The sequence below is a fragment of the Chelonoidis abingdonii genome, chromosome 17 (genome assembly GCF_003597395.2).
Source record: "Chelonoidis abingdonii isolate Lonesome George chromosome 17, CheloAbing_2.0, whole genome shotgun sequence".
NCBI lineage: Eukaryota > Metazoa > Chordata > Testudines > Testudinidae > Chelonoidis > Chelonoidis abingdonii.
The window spans coordinates 19,838,725-19,860,533 of record NC_133785.1 but is presented as its reverse complement, the minus strand read 5'-3'; the positions used below and the strand labels follow the sequence as shown (position 1 = coordinate 19,860,533).

Here is a 21,809-nt window from a genome sequence, read left to right as displayed (position 1 = left end):
AATATCTAGCAGAGAGAGTCTGATGAGGAATTTACATATGATATGCTAGTTGATGAAACAGGAAGCACAAGTGACAAGCAACAGTATTTTGCGTCACTATCAAATACCCAAACAATATTTTCCCCATCCACTCTCAGCATAATCATGGTTGTTATAAATAAGACATTTTCAAGTACCTTTTTAAAAAATGACATGTAAAGGTTCTTTAGAAACTGAAATCGTGTCCTTTGCCATGTATAAAAGTGACCTTAAAATTTTCTCTCTCAGAAGTGCTTTTTCCCTTTAAATCTGGACTCCATGGCTTTTCTGGAAGAGTTCTTGCTAGTTAGTCTCAGATATGTAAATTATAAATGCCCCTGATTTATTTGAAGGGGTACAGATTATTGTATTTTCTCTTAAGTGTTCATTAGACATTGCAGTTTTGAACCAAACTGGAAATTCACTTCATTTATCTTCTCTTGCTGTGTAAAAGACCCACAACCATAAAACCAACTACCCACAATGTTATCCAATTCACAAAGATATATTGAGAATTTTATTCCCTACACATAGTTGGATTATTTTGTACATGTAGCAATGCTAAGTACGTACATCTGGTTGGGAAGTGTCTCCTCCCCTGAAGTAGAACACTGATAAAATAAAAAAATCCAGTTATCATCAAAATCTTCTGTTGGAATTTTTTTGGATTTTGCAGAAAAGGAAAAACAACAAATTTTGACTAAAAAGATTCCTTTCCAGTTGTCAAGTTTTTTTTCCAAAACAAAACAATCAAGTGTTCACGGAAATTAGACTTTCCATAAACTTGCAACTTGTCAAAACAAATGGTTTTCCATTTAAAAATTTGACTGAAATTTTTCAGCCAGCCCCACTTAAATATCAGACATTTAAAAAAACAAAACAAAACACAGTTGTCCTTCTAAAGTCACAGTTAAGATACTTCAAATTTCATCCATTTGAAAAAAAACTTTGGCCTTTTCCTCATGACTCAAACACAGCTGAGCCTGTGAAACTACCTGTTCAGGTGTTAATAACAACCAATTACAATACTCAAACTAATTAGTCAAAGACTATGTAGCACAAACTAATTTAGTCATATTTACATTAGCTATAATTACTACTATTCCTGCATTTGGAGACATTTCTTCCAGTTATTACCAAAATGTGCAGCTTTGGTATTTATTCACTGCTTCAAAAGAGATGATGCACATAGACAACCTTAATTATGAGTTTCAGAGGGGTAGCTGTTAAGTCTGTTTCAGCAAAAACAAGGAGGAGTCTTGTGGCACCTTAAAACAAACACATTTATTAGAGCATAAGATTGTGTGGGCTATGACCCACTTCTTCAGATGTATGGAGTGAAAATTACAGTAGGTAGGCATAAATATACAGCACAAGAAAAGATGGGAGTTGCCTTACCAAGTGGTGGTGGTGGGGGGGTGTCAATGATTCAGTCAGGGTGTATGTGTCCCATTCCATACAAACAGTTGACAAGGTGGTGTGAATGTCAAAGTAAAAATTACTTTTTGTAGTGCTAATAATGCCAGTTCCATCAGGGTGGATGGCCCATACTCAGTTGATGGAAGATTACTTCTCATAGTGACACAGCCATTCCCACTCTTTATTCAGGCCTAATTTGACAGCGCCAAGTTTGCAAATGAATTCCAGTTCTGCAGTTTCTCATTGAAGTTTGTCTGTTGAAGAATGGCCACTTGAGTTTAAAACTGAATGCCCTGGACAGATCAGTTTACCAAAACAGGCTCAAAATTCTATGCTACCTCCCCAATTACAGAACATTTTCTAAGGGGATAAAAGTAAAGATTGTAAATTTCACTTTTCTTGTTAAGGGTTTTTATTCCCTCAATTACTAGACTGCTCTGTTAAGAGTTTTGGCCCAGTAGACATTAACTATAGAAACTAAGCAGCACAAGCTGCTAAATGCTAGTATTCTCTTTACAAATAGGGAATGGGAAGAATTCATCTCCTCACTCATCTATTTTGCAGAATAGGCCTAAAAATGTCATTTCAATTTTGATAATGGTGAGATCACAATCTAGAACAAGGTTCATTCAGCCATTTACTATATAAAAATACTACACTGTACCTGCAGTTCTAAGAGGCTATAGCAAAGAGACAATAGTTGCAGTGACCAGGGCAGAGACAATCATAAGCTCATAGAGGGAAGCTTAAATCCACATTACAGGAATTAAGTTTTCAGATTGAAAACTTTCAGTGACAGAGGATGTTTAGCAGGGCTTAGCATCAGAGAGGATTTGATGCCCTAGCTGGTGTTTCATGTCCTCCAAAGCACATTGTATGGCCCCTGATCAGACCACAGGATTCTGGGCTAGATGGACAACTGGTCTGACACAGTATGGCCTTATATATGTTGAATGAATGCTGACCCTGCAACTGAGCTGGAACATAAGTATGCTTTCTCAGATAAGTTTCAGGCTGAAGTGCCTAGTACATTTAACAAATTAAAATATTTCACTTTTTTGCTATTACATTGAGACTATCATTTTTTATGAAGCAGACCATCAATTTGCCAAAGAAAAAACTCAAGACAAACATGAATAGAGGTTCATCTGGACAGGCTTTTCTGCCATCAAAACAAAGACTTGCCACTGCCTTTAAGCAGTCTTTTAGCTCCTGTGCTTACAGAGAATACGATAAGGTACTTAGAATCCTCTGTTTACCTGGCATGAGAAGGGACAGGCTTATCTGACCCACATTCCTGTACTATGCTGAAATATTTGCTTGTTCACATTAATGCAGTCATGTCTGTAATTTATCTGTGATATACTTCAGCAATGAAGTCCAGCATTCTGTTGTAGGATACCTAGTACTTGAGAGGAATAAGAGCTACAGCCATGTCAACAAAAACGGGAGAATTTAGCAGGCACACAGTTCAAATTCCCTGAGGAAATCAGGCTTCATCAAAGCCTTTACAGAACTGCACCAGGAATGAGTTAATCTAGGAGAGCACAAGTGAAGCTCCCAAACCTGCCACTAGAGTATTTTGACACCACCACAGTGGCTCTCAATTCCCACTTGCCATGTCTTTATGATGCTTCCTCACATACAGCATGCCTGAGACATCCTGGTTATGAGGGATGAGGATCTTTATGCTGGTAAGAAGGGCCTGCTAAGGATATTATGCTGCTGCAGGTCCGATAGCTACTGCTCCTCACAGGAGAGGAGCTGCCATGCAACATCCAAACTCCAGGAAAGTAAAATGCAAAGCTTGTTAGAGAAAAATGCTGTTGCAGAGAATTGCACACCAGTCCTGGTGATAATTAGATTGAAGACCAACAAGCCACACTCAACAGAATGACTGAGGTTTTTATTTCTCAACTCCTAATTCTTTTACATAAATCACATTTGATGCAAACCTGATCTCTTTTGCTTACAAACCTTGCTTCCATTCTGGTATCTTTAAAGCAGAGAAGTGCCACTGATGAATTGCTACAAGCAGAATGCTCCTTGTGAGCAGACTGATACCACTTCCTTTGTACAAAATTATTTATTGTACACTTTAGCCTCTTCAGTTAATATATAGAGGCTAACACTATACAAGTATTTGCCATAGTTTATTAAGGCACCACTTAAACAGTTTATAATGGATTGATATAAGCATGTTACAGACATGGGTAAGAGTTTATAAACAGCATGCTTGTTTGTTAGATCTTAACAATAAGTTGCTTATGACTAGAGTCCACCAGGACAATGCATCATCTATTAAGATATTGACCTTTTCTAAACTATAAATAAAATCATAATGTGACATCTGTGCTATGTCATTTACTGCTTATCAAATCATGATATTTAAGAGTAGTAACTTCTGGAATGTGTTTGTTCTGCTTGCTCTTCCATTCTTAGATCTTCTGCATGGTTGTAAATTAAAATTTATATAGTGCCACTCAATTCATCCAAGCATGTGGCCCACACAAAGCAATGTATAATTTCACTAGTCTCCTTTTAAGTTGTTACAATGGAGTGATCCAAAGCACGGATAACCCCTGAACATGTGGTGTCTGTGCAAGATTGCCCAGACAAGACTCATGCTCAGTATGTTTCTAGTATATACTTTGCTGAAGTGATAATTGTAATGATCTAAACTCTTAAATAGGGTTGGACTTTGGCCTTTTTCATTTTTTCCCTATCAATATTGCCAGAGTTCTGCAGGAAGATAGTACTGTCAAATTCAGTAGACCATTCCATTTTTGAATTAATGTCTAGTACTTTATGGCATTTGTGGGGACTGTAGTGTGCTTCCCACCCCCACAGTCAATCCCAAGTGATATGAAAACCAAAACTGTTAGTATTCTAGCACCCTTTGCAACAAATGATGCTAACAATCTAGTCAAATTCCTTAAGCATATATTTTATATACCTAACATTTCTGCAGTTTTCAATTGCCGAAGTTATATTTAGTTCTTCCTCCTGAAGTGCACATAGTTCCTGGTACCAAAATTGATGTCCTGTTCTTCTCCACTAAAATTTAGTATGCAGAGAGTGGTCCTTCCATGTACATAGACTGAGTAATAAATGATGATTGTAACTGCTTGACAAAAATCTTCCAGAAGAAGTGTTAAGAGATCTAGTTCACTGGCTCCTAAATAAGTCTAAAGCCATGTCTTTACTACCCACCGATCCCCAAATCAATGCCCATACTCTACCTCAACAGGAGGAGTAAGCGGAGCTGATGGGGGAGCCACAGCAGTTGACTTGCCACCGTGAGGACAGTCAGGTAAGTCGAACTAAGATACTTTGGCTTCAGCTACACAAATAGCATAGCTGAAGTTGCTTATCTGAGATCAAATTCCCTCCCCCGCCCCAGTGTAGACCAGCCCTAAGATGCACATCTACCCAGGGCAGGTGCCATCTTGATCAAAGTATTTGACACATCATATGCAATTGTTCATTTATTGAACTTTAAATGCCATGATACACCACAGATTAAATAGTTAAAAACTATATATATTTTGAACACAGTCTTAGTCTTTCAAAACATCTCTTTGGACAAAATTGAAGCACCAAATTCAAGGACACCTTCCCGAAAACAACATGAGAACAAAAGGGAATGGTTTCAAGCTGCTGACTATACAGGAACTGCACAGGGTATGATAGCATGAGTCATTGTTCTCTGCTGCAACACACAATTTTAAAAAGTAAGTTGTTCATTAAAGTCCATAAAGTGGATTCTAGTGCCTCATGGTGTAGCCATTTCTCTAACTAATGTATTAATGGAACAGATAACATGGGGAGAGAAGACAGTAATATAGACTCCAATTTTATTATATAGTCCAGAACTGTAGGTTAGATTACTTTTACATGATGATGTAGTATTTTACACATTGATGCGGAAACAAAAACTTGACACCATCAGCACTGCTTAGGCTCACGGATTGCAAGGACAAATATCAACAAGTTTTAGGAGTGTTTTCAATGTACTTCAGCTCTGACCCAAAAGATTCCTACTATTAAAACCTTGTGACTCAGGAAGATATTACTAGTTATGGTGGCAAAGCAACTATTAAGACAGACAAAATCACAAAGTTCTCTCACCTGTAACTTATTTGGTACTTGAGCCAGGTCTTTAGAGGTTAAATGCGAGTGCATTAGCTGCACTGCCTAGCATTCATATTTGATTTATGACCATTTTTTGAAATTAAGTCAAGAACAGCATTAAAATCCATGTTAGTCACTGCAAACACAAGTGACCCAACATGAATTGTAAAAGGAGCTGCTGGCAAGAGTAATACAATTATACACATTCATTCTTATGTCAAACAGTCATACCAAACAAAAAACAAAAAACCCCACAACACACAGACACTGGAACTTAATGAGTTAACTTTAAATTAATTACGCAACTCAGAAGCTCCTTCAGAAGGAAGCTCAGTTTTCTGACCGGACAAAGAGGTTTCCTAAGTTTGCAAGGTAAGTCATCAGTCATAGCTCACCTCAGAATGGGGTTCTGAGCCAAAACTTCAAAAAAGCACTTATGTGCCACTTCCAAGCAAGTCAGGATTTATAGTTTGCATTTTCCCTGCTGTTGTATTCTTTCCATTGCCAACATTATCTACTGAGGAAGCTTAAGAAATGCATCGTTTCTAGTTGTAATAGATTTGATGCTACTGCTGCTTTCATTTATTTTACTCAAGAGTATTTCACACTTAAGCCTTCCAAAGAGATAAGTGTACATGACAAGAAACAGATAAAAACAGCAGGGTTTAACCTCAGCAGCCTGCCTGAGTGATATCTTTTCCGGAAGATTTTGTAATTTCCATTGTAGTGAACACCTGTAAAAAAAAACAAACACAAAACAATGACTTTTGGGATTTATTAATGCTTTGTGCAGTAGTCTAAATGGCTGTTGGTTGCCCCTTATAGTATACCACAGGTTAGGCTTCTACAAATGTAGAAATAAGGCAAGACAAAATGCTGACTGCATAATTATTTACAAGAAATGTCATACTTTGTATATTAAAAAACCAAAGTAACATTGAACTTCCATCAAAATACAAAATAAAATATTTAATGTGATGACATTTTAGATTTAAGTCACCCTGGGTCTATTCTCTTCCTGCACATGTGCAACTTCCCTCAATATTAAGTATTAACACACTCTTGGTTTGAAAAAGTTGATGTTTCCCCTTACCTCTGCACATGTTGGATGTATACCTATTGTTTCATCAAGTAATTCTTTTGTGAGACCACATTTTATTGCTGCACCAAAACCTTGGGTAATCTCTCCAGCATTGGGTCCGAGAACATGAAATCCTATCACACGGTTCTTTAAAAAGAAAAAAATTAGGTCAGAGCAAAATAGGTTTTGTATTGGTAAATTTTCATATTCACATTTGAAGAGAGACTTCCAGTTCACTTAAGATTTGTCTTGAAATGAATGGAGTCAATAGTACACTTGGCACAGATGCTCTGAGGCATCTATAAGCATCAGTCAAGTCAGTAAATGAAAGCTTCAAGTTCCACTTCCAGTCAAATTAACCACATTTTTGGGGGAGGGGGATTTCACTAGTAATACACAGAATGTTTTAGAATTACATCAAGCACCATAATTCAGAAATACAGCTCATAGTAAGGCTATGTCTACACTATGAGGCTTTTAGCGCCATAGTTGTGTTGCTACAGCTGTACTGCTAAAAGGCGCACAGTGTAGCTGCTATTTGTAAGCAGGAGAGCTCTCCCACCTACAAAAAAAACTTCTACCCCGACGAGCAGCATTAGTGTTGTTCACACCAGCACTTGTCCACAAAATTTGTCTTTTGGGAGGGTGTTTTACTAACACCTCTGAATGAGAAAAGTGAGGTCTTTCCACTTGCCAGTGTAGTGAAAGCCTAGTTCTATGCCAGCTGGCTTTCTTTATTTTAGGGACACACAGTACATTCAGATTGTTGCTATCTGTGAAGTAGTACTAGGTTTCTTTATATGAAGGCAGAATTTAAATACCTACTCATGATGCCTGCAAAAAGTTCTATTTAGAGAACTTTACCTAGTTGGCTATTTCTCTTCCCCACTCATTTCTGAAATGAGTACTATGGCTCTGTAGGTCTGAGTTTTATCAACTTAATTGGTTTCTGAAGTCACAGCTGGCTGCAGTGGCAAATGAGGTTGCAGACAACAACAACTTGTAGGCAATGGAGGAAACTGGCAGCTGTCTTTAAGCAATAAAAATTCTGTATTAATTTCTCTTGTACATTTTATTAAATATAAAGACTCAGCAACAGGACTATTTCAAAGTAGAATGTTTGCGAACACTGACACTTCATGGGAAATTTACACAGTTAGCTCCACACTGAGTCTGACTAGAATACTTAAGGCAGGATACTAAATATCTCACAATACAGTATTACTTATACGCAAACATCCATTTACGCTGTGTTTCAGCCTCTCTTGTTCAAAAGAGGGGTCTGAAATTCAGACTAGATACTCCTTCTTCCCCAGGTGTTTTTATGTAGTTTCTATAGTGAAGTTCTAATGCTCAGTGATACATCAGTCTTAAAAACAGACTAGACTGTCACTGAAAAATCCAGGAAGATAAGAAAATGAATAAAAGTTCACTTCCTCTCAAATCATAGCTAGATACAATACAGCATTTAGAAACAGCATTTCTACTCCCAACTACCAATCATTTTTATGCCAAATAATCTTCCCTGCCAGGGTATTTTAAATTTCTCAGATTAGGTCTTCTTCAGGGTTGGTCGGTTATGTATTAGAAGGTACCAAGTATTGTTGCAGCTAAAATCATATCGGACCTATAATAAAATCCCATTTTTGCTATTAAAAATGTACAGCACAGTTTTCTATCCTCAAAAAGAGACAAACTGAACAGGAAGGGGTATACTTCCTTAAAGTTAGAGACTTAAGAATATGTAAGTTTAAACTATGAAAAAGGCATGCAACAAGGTCACTTAACTGGAACCCAATGAAACATTTAAATTTCTGAAGTACAAGAAATAAGGCACAACCACCTCCCCAGACTCATTCTACATAAAAATCTGAACACAACTATACCAATCCACCCCCAAATGAATGTTACGGAACTGATACACAAAGTTTCATAAGGCATGAATCTGGTACCAACTATCAATTGCTCAATCTGCTAGACACAACCAAACGTTACCTGGTGGATCAAAAGAACAAGTTTAACTTTTTAATAAAATGTACTTGGATACTGCATTAATAGAACGAGTGTCTGGAATTGGCCATAAACTGAGACCCTGGCCTCAAGTCAATCAGTAAATATGTTCTTGAGTCTGTAGCCTAAAAATTGTACTTCTGAAGTTAACACATGCTCACAGTGGAGACAAATTCCAATTTAGATTACATACATTGTCACGTTTATTGCAGATTATCTTTGCATAGCAAGTATTGTTGTCTCTGCTGGGTACTGTCCATTCAAGAGGCCAAAACAAAGTGTGATACACCTGCAGGGAGCAAGAGGAAGTAGTGTTTAGACTAAATTATAAATAGACTAGATTAAATTATTTTAAACTTCTGAGTTTGTAGCCAAACTTCTAACCTACTAGCTACCCACTTCTAATATTTGATGGCATTACCCTCCAGTTTCTAACAGGATTTAGTGATCTGCTCCACCCACTCACCATCTTCCAAATCAAAGTTTATATGCAGGGCTGGTAGCATTACCTTTTGAGTCGCCTGACATTTCCCAAAACATCCTGTTTTCCCAGTTGCTTATAACCAACCATTTGGGCAGGAGTTTTCCATGCTAGCTGCTAGCCTCAGACTGAATTTTTTGGGACAACTTCAGTTAAACCAGTTCAGCCATTTCTAAGATCAAGGGTGGAAAGCACCAGTGGTTCCCCATGCTTTAGAGTAAGTATGGCCTGTGTGTCAGGACGCAGTGAGAGCACAGACACTCCATGACACCCGCTGGCTGACACCGTGGCAGCGTGGAAGTCCCCTCTGTCTGAGTCACATGGCACAAATATTGGACCTATGACATTATGAGGGAAGGACTGAGGCAGAGACTATAACTGGCTGGGCAAGGAGGAAAGCTGGGGTCTGGGGAGGAAAGATGGGCAGAACAGGAGACCAATGGGTGTGCAGGGAAACTAGGACTGGGAAAGGTGGAGACTGAAAACATGAGTGGGCAACCAGAGGCTCAGAGGGAGCAAGACACAGTGACAGATCAGGGAGTGTGGGAGAACTGGGCCAGGCAATCTGGAGCAGCAGGATTAGGACTTACTGGGCAAGGTGACTAACAGCAGAAGCCAGTGGCGGGGAAGAGAAGACTAGAACAGGTTGGAAGGGACAGGGCAGATGATTGCCTGCTAGAGCACACTGCCCTCCACTGCCTCAAATGGAACCCAATATCCCAGGGTCACACTATTTCTCTATCATCAGTATATAGATGTGAAACCAACTGGCAAAGTGTCCCACCCCTCTGTAGTGCTGGTCCACAGAGGATTACAACCTAATACTGCTATCAGTTACTCAGTTCGTTCAAATGGCAGGGGTCTATAGGTTGCAACCCTTCTGCTGAACCATGTAGGTTGCGTGCCATATGATGGAATTTCAGTTTTTTAGTTTCTCCTTTTAAAAAGGATAGGAAATTATACAAAATAACTACTTTAGAAGAACAGTAAAGTTGCAAAGTCAAGCTCTCAAAAGTACAGGAAACAGAATAAGGCTGTGTATACTTACATTCACTACCCTTATGCATATGCATGATGATAGTCTTGATTATTTCTACAGAACTCCTGCTTATTCTGTGCACTTATGGATACTGCTCATTTAATGAGCAGCCATCTAATATTGATCTTCATTGTTCAATGTCTATCCACATCTCATTCACTACACACTATTCAAACCTCATTCTGAAGACTTAAATTATTAAATTTCCTCCTAGGTTTTTCTGTGGTGCTCATCACTACAGTGACTGCTTCTCACACATTGAGTTTATTTTCACAACATGCCTATGAGATCAGTGGTATGGTCCTCTCTTTCAGCAGTCCCATCTCACTCACTGTACACGTTTCAACTGTTGCCACCAATGAGGTACGGATCCTACAGACTCGCCTTTCACTACATAACCCTTATTCAGCTCCAAATAACTGTCCACACTATGAACTAAATGAAAACTAGAATTGTGTGGAAGAAGTACATGATCATTACTTCAAGACTGTGTATGCATGATAAAGATCTGAATTACGGTTGCACAGGTAACTAATTCTGGCATTTCCTAACTTCTGAACACTCGACTGTGAAACCTTAATATTCTTAACATAGGTTATGAGCAATATAAAATATAAGCTTGGCCATCGCTATGCTTTGTTTAGCATTTGCATTAGAACAGCTAAGTTTACTTTATGGTGTTTTGTAAGTTTATCTTCATTAGTTTCTGTTTGGCACCAGCTGCCTAAGGTGCTCTGGTTGCTGCATATGCAATTAAAATACTATATTTTAGTTGAGAACATAAGAACAGCCATACTGGGTCAGACCAATGGTCCATCTAGCCCTGTATCCTGTCTTCTGACAGTGGCCAATGACAGGTGCCCCAGAAGGAATGAACAGAACAGGTAATCAAGTGATTCACTGTCACTCATTTCCAGCTTCCAGCAAACAGGAGCTAGGGATACCATCCCTGCCCATCCTGGCTTATAGCCATTGATGGACTCATCCTCCATGAATTTATCTAGTTCTTTTTTGAACCCTGTGAAGGTCAAGACTATAACAACATCCTCCGGCGAAGAGTTCCACAGGGTGACTGTGTGTTGTGTGAATACGTACGTCCTTTTGTCTGTTTTAATTTCATTTGGTGATCCCTAATTCTTGTGTTATGAGACAGAGTTAACAGCACTTATTTTTCTCTGCATCAGTCATGATTTTATAGACCTCAATTACATCCCCCCCCGCCCCCTCTCATTAATCGTCTCTTTTTCCCAAGCTGAAGAGTCCCAGTCTCATTAATCTCTCCTAAATTTTTGTTGTCTTTCTGGAATCTTTTCCAAATATATCTTTTTGAGATGGAAACACATCTACAGCAGTATTCAAGATGTGGGCGTATGGTGGATTTTAAGAGAGCAATATATTTTCTTAACCCTTTCTTAATGATTCCAACATTGTTAGCTTTTTTGACTGCTGCTGAACACTGAGTGGATGTTGTCAGAGAACATACCACGGCCTCCAAGATCTTCCTGAGTGGCAACAGCTATTTAGAGCATCGTTTTCTATGTACATATTTTTGCATTTATTCACACATGAATTTCATCTGCCATTTTGTTTCCCAGTCACCCGGTTGAGAGACTGCCCGGGACTGAATCTTTTTTTTTTTGGGGGGGGGGAGGAGCGGGGAGGGAAGGGGGTGGAAACAATGGAAAATTAATATTGATTCCTTACCTGGGGTCTCAGATATATTTTGTATGCTTCAGAATAACAGCACCATTGCCTGAATTGTACTAGCCCCCAGACCCAACTGGGCTGCTGCTGTTCCTGGCCCAGTCTTGAGTGGGAACCAAATTCATGTGCTGGGAGCCGCAACCTCATCAGTCCCAATCTTAAAACTGTAACAAACTGGTATGTTGCGAGGGCACTCCCATCACTGTGAATAAAGAGGGGCCCATCCCTCCCTCGTCTTATTGCCATGTATGCCCTTATAGCCTCCAAGTAGATCCTGGGCTCAGACCCCTCCTATGTATGTGTGCGTACATGTGTGCGCGCACACACACACCTTAAATTGCATATGCAGCATCCAGAGTATTTTAGGCCGCTGGCACTAAAGTTATAGTAACTTCCAAGTTAGTGCTGAATTGTAAACAGAAACTAGTGAAAATAGAGAGTACCACATACCCTCTATTTGGAGCTACTATAAGGCAGGTGCAAAACTGGCTGGAAAACCGCTACCAGAGAGTAGTTATCAGTGGTTCGGTCATGTTGGAAGGGCATGAGTGGGGTCTGGCAGGGATCAGTTCAGGGTCCGGTTCTGTTCAATATCTTCATCAGTGCTTTAGATAGATAATGGTATACTGAGTACAGTTATAAATTTTCAGAGTAGCAGCCATGTTAGTTTATATCCACAAAAAGAACAGAACAGGAGTACTTGTGGCACCTCAGAGACTAACAAATTTATTTAAGCATAAGCTTTCATGGACTACAGCCCACTTCAGAAACATGTAGTGGAAAATACAGTAGGAAGATGTATACACACACACACACACAAAACAATGGGTGTTACCATACACACTATAAGGAGAGTAATCAGCAGGAGAGAAAGAGAACTATTTGTACTGGTAATGAAAATGGCACATTTCTAGCAATTGATCACTCTCCTTATAGTATGTATGGTAACACCCAGTTTCATGTTCCACATGTACTCTTGTTCTTTTTACTTAAAGTTTGTGGATGATACCAAGCTGGGAGGGGTTGCAAGTGCTTTGGAGGATAGGATTAAAATTCAAAATGATATGAACAAAACTAGAGAAATGGTAAATAGGATGAAATTCCATAAGGACAAATGCAAAGTATTCCATTTAGGAAGAAATATCAGTTGAACGCATACAAAATTGGAAAAAAGACTGCCTAGGAAGGAGTACTGTAGAAAGGGATCTGGGGGATAATAGTGGACCACAAGCTAAATGAGTCAACAGGGTAACGCTGTTGCGAAAAAAAGCAAAATTTCTGGGATGTATTAGCAGGAGTGCTGCAAGCAAGACACGAGAAGTCATTCTTCTGCTCTACTCAGGCCTCAGCTGAAGTATTGTGTCCAGTTCTGGGTACCACATTTCAGGAAGGATGTGGACAAACTGGAGAGAGTCCAGGGAAGAGCAACAAAAATGATTAACAGTCTAGAAAGCATGACCTATGGAGGGAAGATTGAAAAAATTGGATTTGTTTAGTCTGGAAGAGAAGACTGAGAGGGGACCATAACAGTTTAAGTACGTAAAAGGTTATTACAAGAAAAATTCTCTTAACCTCTGAGGACAGGACAAGCAGCAACAAGCTTAAATTGCAGCAAGGGAGGTTTAGGTTGGACATTGGGAAGTTTTTTCCCTAATCATCAGGGTGGTTAAACATTAGAATAAATTGTCTTGGGAGGCAGTGGAATCTATCATTGGAGATTTTTTTAAGAGGTTAGACAAACACCTGTCAGGGATGGTCTAGATAATTAGCCCTGTCATGAGTGCAGGGGACTGGACTAGACCTCTTGAGATCCCTTCCTGTTCTAAGATTCTATACATCAGAGGGAAACATTTGGCATTACAAGCATAAATTGCAGAGTTGAGTCTACAAAAGCCATTCTATTGCAAATATATTTGTGAAAAAAAACTTTGCCAGAAGACAGGAGACATAAGAAATTGGAATGAAGATTAAATCAGAGTCTAAAGCAAGTGTCAGCCCATGCCAGCAGCACAAGAACTGGTCAGGAAGGAGAAGTGGAACAGTTTACAAAGGAACAGAGCAAATAAGAGTGAACAAAAAACAGAAGACAGGGGAAGTCTCAGGACCTCATCACCTTAGGGTACATCCACGCTACCCGCCAGATAGTGATCGGTCTATTGGGGATCGATTTACCGCGTCTCATCTAGATGTGATAAATCCATCCCCGTACGTGCTCCCCGTTGGACTCCAGAACTCCACCAGGGCGAGAGGCGGAAGAGGAATTCATGGGGAAGCCGCGGCCATCGATCCCACGCTGGGAGAATGGGAGGTAAATAGAAATAAGATACAGCAACTTCAGCTACACTATTCTGGTAGCTGAAGTTGTGTATCCTACATCGACACTCTCCCCCACCCTCGGACCACAGTGGAGACCAGGCCTAAAATGAGCATGCAAAAGGATTGTGGTACACAATGGAATGGACATTGGTTCAAAAGAACCAATACAGTCACTGTTCCAGTGAAGTGAAATTACCTTCCCTCATCCAATTTGGATTTCCCAGAACTCTAAGAGCCTCATGGAACTATATACCTAAAGGCAAATGCTTCTGGATTTTTGAGACACCAAGTGTATGAGAAAAATCTTTGAATTAGACCAACTTCTGTTGGTGAGAGACAAGCTTTGGAAATGAATCAGCCGTCAGAGAAAATACTTGAATAATGCTGTAAGATTACACCAGTGTTTAAATAGGGATCGCCTCAATACTTGCAGTGTTCATTTAGACCAGTAGCCTCGTGAGAAGATACAATAGCATATTTAAACAGGCAGCTTTGAAATGAAGACTTCAGCTTCTCACCTCTATGTTTTCCTTTCCATATTCTTCAATGGCTCTCTCTTCAGGTAATCCACAACATCCATACTCCAAAGGAGTAAACACTGTAGTTGGTACATTGACATAGTCACACTAAAATTAAAAGAATTCAGTTTTCTTTATATTTACATGTTCATATGACCTGCGTAGAGACAAAAACTTCCCTAACAAAAAAAAAACAAAAAACCCCACCACACACACAAAGCCAAAACAAGCTGCACCACCAAATCTTGTTTGGTTACAAACATTCATTGTCATAGTAGCACAAGACCCAAGACTCTCAGCTAGCACCTGCTAATCTCTTGAGGTAAATACCACGGAGAAACTAAAGTTCATATTTTCATAGTATACGCTCTTACCTTTATAAAGCTGCCCCCAAAGAGCCTGCGAGCTAGAAGTCTGCCCGCCTGAATTGCAACTGGGGTAAGTTCAAGTTTTCCATCCAAGATATCTCCAATAGCATAGATATGAGGCACATTGGTTTGTTCCCCATCAGTTACAGGTATTTTCCCATTCCTTTTCAAAAGAATAAAAAACCCACAAAGTGTAGATCAGTACTCTAACTGAATAGAGAAACTCAGGTTAGAGACTTATTCTGCTACACAGAGACACTACAATACTTTCAGGCATTGCTCAGAAGAAAAAAAAAAAAAAAAAAAAAGTATTTATGCCCTCTCTAGTTAGAATGTAAACTCCTTGGGCCACAGACTATTGTCTTTCCCTCCCATACAATGCCAAACAGTCAGTACTTAATGGGCCAGATTTTCACCTCTGCACACAAGTGTAAATCTGAACAACAGCATTGACATTTGAGAGAAATCAGCATCTGTCCTCCTATTTGACTATTATATAGCTTGCTGAAATAACATTTCCCCTCCTAAGCAAAAATCTAATCAGCACCGATGAAAAGCAAAGTATTAAGAGCTATTTAGTCAATGGGCACTGTTGACTTTGTTCATAATGCCAGCTTAATCTGGTTAAACCAGAAGACTGAATTCAATGAGGTTCAATCAGAAAAAAATGAAACAAGAGTCAGCCTTATACAAGCAGATTATTAAGCCATTTAACATTGTAAGTGCCCTTTCTAAGAAACACAAGTGTAAAGCCTCAGTTTAACTGGTATTCCTTCTAAATAACTCATATGCAGGCTAAGATTTTACCAGTAAATGTCAGTAAACAGCAATTCAAATGTACACACATGAATGGATGTTAGAAATATTTTTTTCAAATGATCAAAGTTTACAGACAGGCAAAGTAAGAAAAGCTGCTTGAGAACTTAGTCTGATTTATGAATGTTTACTCTGTATATTTTAACATGTGATGTTGACATCTTTTAAATTGTTAAGTCTAAATTTCTGAATCTCAACTTCTGTCATTAAATGAACTCCCCACAGTCTGACCCCTATTTCCCCACAGCTGAAAATTAAAGAAAAGCTACACAAAAAGGAAAAACCACCATAAAATCCCCAAACCCAAACATTAAAAGATGCTCAAAAACCAAAACATATCTGGCAAAATTATAAAAACCATCAAGTTTCGCAAGCCTACTCATAGATCAGTAAAGGAGAAGTACTACTGACGACATCCGAACAACTGAACTAAAAGAGTAGTTGCTTGTAGTTCTACCATTTAAAACTCATATGTGCTTCAAAGTCCAGTTTTGCAGGTGTCCACACACACACACAGGTAACACTCATGCTCTGTTTCTTGGGACAAAAGATACTGAAAATCTCCATGCTCAACTGACAAGTATCATAAGCAAGAATTTAAAAAAACAAACAAACCAAAAACCAAAACCAATATCAGTTACTGGTAGGGTTAAGAAGCTGAGAGCAGTCCTGAAGTGAACATGCCAGACAAAAAACAGATACTCACTTTTCATTGATTCTGACACCAATCTTATCTAAACCAATGTTTCTGGTACAGGCATCACGACCAATAGCTATCAAAACCTACAAAAAAAACCAACCAAAAAAAGCTATCAAGAACTCCTTTCTATCAATGTTATTCTGAGTATTCTGTTGCTTTGTTTTCATTGAAAAATTGAAAGTGAACAATTGAAGCCACATTTCCTAAAGTTGTTTAAATGTGAAGGTGTCAGTAGTAAACCTAATTAGTTCTAAAAAGGCGATAGCAGCGAAGAGATTATTTTGGCACTAGAACAACAGTGAGGACACAATTGATAACATAAGACACCATCTACAAAAAAACAGTCAACCCCACATTAGCACAGTTAAAGTTTCAGCAATTCTGCAGATAAGGTCACAACAAGACAGAATACTGAAGTCTTATTTTTCCATGGAATGTTGAAACGTCTGTCAGGTTGCCAAAAGTTATAGAACTTCTTATTGTACTTCCCTTTCTTTCTTCCCAAATAGTATAAATGATTTAAGAGCTTTAATGATCATTAACAAACATCGTACTTTGATACAAATATATTTGTGGGCATCATTTAGTGCCGGATAACAGGGATATTTACAGTATTATATTCTCCTTCAATAATTTCTGGTCCCTCAGTAGACTGTGCTACCACTTTTAGTCTTCCAGGCATGCCTTCCTCCAACCTTTCAATCTGCAGGAAAGAATTCATAATCTTAGTCAAGTTACCTTAACCAGCAGATCCTTATTGCATTGTCACATTACACACAAACACAATGTTCAGTAATAAAATGCTTTTAACATATAAGGTTGGCCATACAGAATTTTCAGCTGATCTGCTATAGAGCTGAACTCTTCCTGGAACACATTTTAATCACAAGACACTTGTATTCTGCATAATCCTTTCCTTTCAGGCTGGTTGTTTCTCTTCTTTCTTGCTAAATAAGTGAAAGTACTTGCCTGAGTAGGTACAAATTTCCTGATGAATTTAACACCATGAGTTTCCATGTAGGCACCTGCTCTCTCTGCCATTTCTTGGTCAAAGCCTCGAAGAAGGATGGAGCGCACCATAACGGTGACATTCAAACCAATGCCAGCAAGAAATCCTGCACACTCCAGAGCCACATAGGAAGCACCCACAATTAGAGTTTTGCCAGGGCAGTAAGGCAGGGAAAAGAGGTCATCGCTGAAAAGAATCACAGAACACACTGTTTTACAATTCAGCTTTGTTTAAATTTGCATGTGCAAAAGTAGACAGAAAATAAAAGTCTTATTAACTGAGACTAACATCTCATCTCACCTAGTAATGCAGTATTCTTTATCTCCAGGGATACCCAAATATCGGGGCCTTTCCCCAGTTGCTAGGACAAATGTCTGTGCTGTGTGAAAGGTTTCCTGTCCTCTCCTGTTGGTTGCCTGAGATACAGGAAAAAACAGAATTACAGAACTATTGTATTCATAGATGCCAGGAATAACTTGTGTCACAAGGCCTACTGCCAACAATAAAAGCCTCAACTTTACTGAGAAGCTGATAAATGCAATAGGATTTAGAAGTGAGTTTTGATTTCAGATAGATCAAGGTGAAAAGCCATTATATTGTAGCGGTACCATGTAGCTCAGTAAAAGGATTTCTTAAGAGTAACATCCATTGTTAATGGGTTTACACGGGGGGAAATACACTAGACTAGTCTCTCCCCACACTAGTTGCATTGAACAACAGTGATTAGCTGACTTGGGCTGGGCTCAGACGGTTTAAGCTAATAACTTAGATTGTAAAATCTAAGTTTTACATTAGTTATTAAATAATGAGAAAGACAAACTTTCTTAAAGAACTTCAAATAAGAGTTCAATGCTGATGCTAGCGGCAAAACAGATTGTTATCCACTGTTAGTAATTTTGAGGCTCGTGTAGGAGTAGACTAAAAAAGTGCTCTAAGACAGGCTGATACCTCAGGTGGGAAGAAAAAGGATGGTTTATTTTAAGTTTCCCTCAACTTCAAAGGCAGTCAGTCTTTGGGACTTCATATTGCAAAATGCCTCTTTTTGAAAGGGGTTTGAGAAGCTATGAGTCAAACCTGCGGGAGAAGGAATGTCAGATTTGTCCTCTTGCATGTAGCAGCTTAAAAACCATGTCTGCTCTACTTTCCTATATCGGATGGCCCAGCTCAGTACCAAACTTCTATTAAATGAACAGCTGGAAACTGAATTTTTTCTATAACATTGGTAAAAAAATAAGCCAAGTAGTTTTACTCTGCATTCAGTGTAACGGTTGGAATTTAAATTGTGTGTAGGCTGGACTAAAACAGACTACCTGCATCAGGATCAGGCAGCTATATCCAGTGAACCTACATGATGTTCAATTTTGTTCATTGCTGCACTCATTACCTGGGTAAACCCTGGTCCAATCTGATGGTCACCTATAATACACGCTGTGCAGTACAAATTAAGTGTACACTTTTCTTGTGGCTTCATTCCTATGGCAATACACAGAATACTATTCCAACTCTATTACATCATGTAAGTGTTGGGATCTGAACTTGAGGAACAAGCAAGGTTTTGGATATGGCTCTTTATGTAGAGAATTCCCCTATCCTCCTCCTTGCTTTAACAAAAAAAGCTTTTGATCAGTAGGCCATTATTTGTTTTTCTAAAAACACTCCTCTTACAAACTAATTTTAAATGCTTTCTTGGCTCAGTATGCAGTATTTATAGTTACTCATTGAGATTATGATCCAATTTTCAGTGATGTTATGAGGCAAGAGGCAAGTTACAAGTAGAAAATAAGTTTTAACTTGATTCAACGCTATCCAGGAATTTTGAATGTAAGAAAGTAAACTCCCGATTTGTAATTGCTACAGATTTAAGTTAACACCAATTATATACAAACATTAAGGCAATTAATAGGTTTCATAGCTTTTCATTTAAAATTTTGGAATCAAGTCACAGTCTGTTACACAATCAAGCTCTACCTCTCTACTTATGCAAGATTCTCTATTTGCAGACCCCCACATTATTTCCACATAACCTGTATTAGTATGCAATCATTATGATAGTGGTTACTGGAGTATAAGTCTACTTAAACTAGTAAATTCCACTAAATTTAATTGTTTAATTTGAGATAAGTAAAGTATCACATTAAGCTGAAACCTTTTACATACTAGGTTTCAACTAAAGAGCAGTTTTAGGTCATGTGGTGAGTGATTCTTAACAGGTCAGAGAAAATAAGCTAAACACACAGCAGGTACCTTTATTTTGTGTGGTTCGATAAATTCTGCATAGGCATTGACATATGTCACACTCTTCTCTCTCAAGGACACCCTGTAACCCCAATTTAAAGAGCCTATGTAGTTCTGAATTGCTTCTACCATGGTCTCCCAGTTGTGTTTAACTAAAAGAGAAACAAGAAGTTCCACAGTTAAAAAAACTGAAGTATAAACACAGTAACTTCATGATCAACAGAAGCTTACAATAAATCGTAAACTGCTAATCAGTCATAACTCAAATGACAGCAAAACAAGTTAAGCAATGCCTCACTAAATCAGCAAGCCCAAGAACAATACAAATACACATTTCATGTAATAAGTCTCATATTAAAAAGTTTTTCCAGGGATACTTCATATCTATCAGACATAAACATGGCTTGCCTATTTTAGTGCTATTTGCAAAGTTATCTGGGTTTATAAAACCCACCTGCAAGTAGCCAAACAAGCCAGCTTATGCAAATTATGGTGGAATGAAGCATCAAACAGGTTTAAGTGCCTTCATAAAAGATTTTGGGGGAGAGGGAGGGAAAAGTTGTACAAGTGGCAAACTGAATTCTATTTAGTCGCTTCTACACTAAAAGCATTATGGAAGCTCAAACAAAAGTTCTGATCTGCATCCTCCCCCACCAGTGTTCAGTGTTATTGACCTTGCACATCATACTCCCAGCCAAATTTCCTTGAATCTTGAAGTGCCTGTCCCAGAAGCGCAGCTTGATGCATGAGTTTCTTAGGAATACAACCTACATTTACACAAGTGCCACCAAGTCCTGTGATGGAAAGAAAGTTTATTTAATGTTACCACTGGCATTAACTTAATATGTGCACTTCTGCCTTTTATGACATGCTTTATGTATTCCGCTGTCTAGCCATTCATTAGTATTAATTTCTGTACATATGCAAGCAATGGATGGAGAACTTCCTTTACAACTACATACCTTACAATGCAGTATGTAATTGGATAAAGTTGACAAAGTAACAATTTTTACTTAAGCACTACATTTTAACTTTAACTCCAATACCAAGAATGCTACATAAGTAAAGCTTTAAGCATAGGCCCAACACATTCACATATATAAAGTAGTTTTGAACTAATTCACCACCACTTATTCCGTAATCAGATAGAATAGAATGACAGACACTTTCATGGTACCTAAGAAGTGCAAGAGACCAGTCTGTAGTGTTAACCATGCCTATTCTATGGAGTCAGAGACTGAGCTAAATTTTGAAAAAGAAATGAAGGCAAACCTTCTTACGAATGATTGTAAGACAATTCAATATGTGCTTTCTTTAGAAAAGAAAACAACACTTCTGAGTAATAGTATTGGAGCTCCTGGACGACAAAAACGAGGTGCTGTGTTGGCAGGTTTTGTCCCAGCTATCTGATCAAAGATTCTCTGCACAACATAGTTTACTTATGGAAAGGATGAGCATTGATCTCTTCTACAGGAGCCAGGAGCAGCAGCAGCAACAACGAAGTGTCAAAACAGCAAAAAGCAAGGAAAAGCATCCATTTCTGAGGTGCTTGTAACATCTACTGCAGAAATATGGTCCCTTTGGGCCTATGAAATATTGAATGTATCACAGTGCTAAGTACTTCAGCTTAAATAATGAGATGAGTCTGTAATTCAGCCACTCTCACACGTGAAGCCAATTCAAACTAACATTTTCATCTAAGGAGTTCAAAATGTGCTTTACAAACATCAGCTTCCCTATAAGGGATTAAAAATGTTTAAGATTTAAATAGGGAAGGTTATGTAGCAAAGAATTTAGTGAGAATGTGAAATCCAAGAGTTGTTAAGAAACTGAAGTAAATAGTGAAATGCAGGTTGGGTAGAAAAATCCATCTAGAACAGGCATGTTGAGTGAGGCTTATTTCCTCCATCATTTATGCTGTAGAATCACAGCCTCATGTCCGTATAACTAGCATAGTATAA

General features: G+C 38.5%; 1 protein-coding gene across 1 annotated transcript in view; it reads right to left on the bottom strand.

The window, feature by feature from the left end:
• Nucleotides 1-4,912: 4,912 nt before the first annotated feature.
• Nucleotides 4,913-21,809, bottom strand: part of TXNRD3 (thioredoxin reductase 3) — a 31,637-nt gene continuing 14,740 nt past the window's right edge. The window contains exons 6-16 of the mRNA XM_032784342.2: nucleotides 20,523-20,642; nucleotides 19,858-20,000; nucleotides 17,914-18,029; nucleotides 17,574-17,799; nucleotides 17,215-17,307; nucleotides 16,611-16,687; nucleotides 15,095-15,251; nucleotides 14,721-14,828; nucleotides 8,856-8,951; nucleotides 6,665-6,799; nucleotides 4,913-6,305 (exon numbers count right to left, since the gene is read on the bottom strand). Of these exons, the coding sequence (XP_032640233.1) occupies nucleotides 6,243-6,305; nucleotides 6,665-6,799; nucleotides 8,856-8,951; nucleotides 14,721-14,828; nucleotides 15,095-15,251; nucleotides 16,611-16,687; nucleotides 17,215-17,307; nucleotides 17,574-17,799; nucleotides 17,914-18,029; nucleotides 19,858-20,000; nucleotides 20,523-20,642 (1,334 nt within the window). The 3' untranslated portion in view covers nucleotides 4,913-6,242. The remainder of the gene's footprint in view (nucleotides 6,306-6,664; nucleotides 6,800-8,855; nucleotides 8,952-14,720; nucleotides 14,829-15,094; nucleotides 15,252-16,610; nucleotides 16,688-17,214; nucleotides 17,308-17,573; nucleotides 17,800-17,913; nucleotides 18,030-19,857; nucleotides 20,001-20,522; nucleotides 20,643-21,809) is intronic.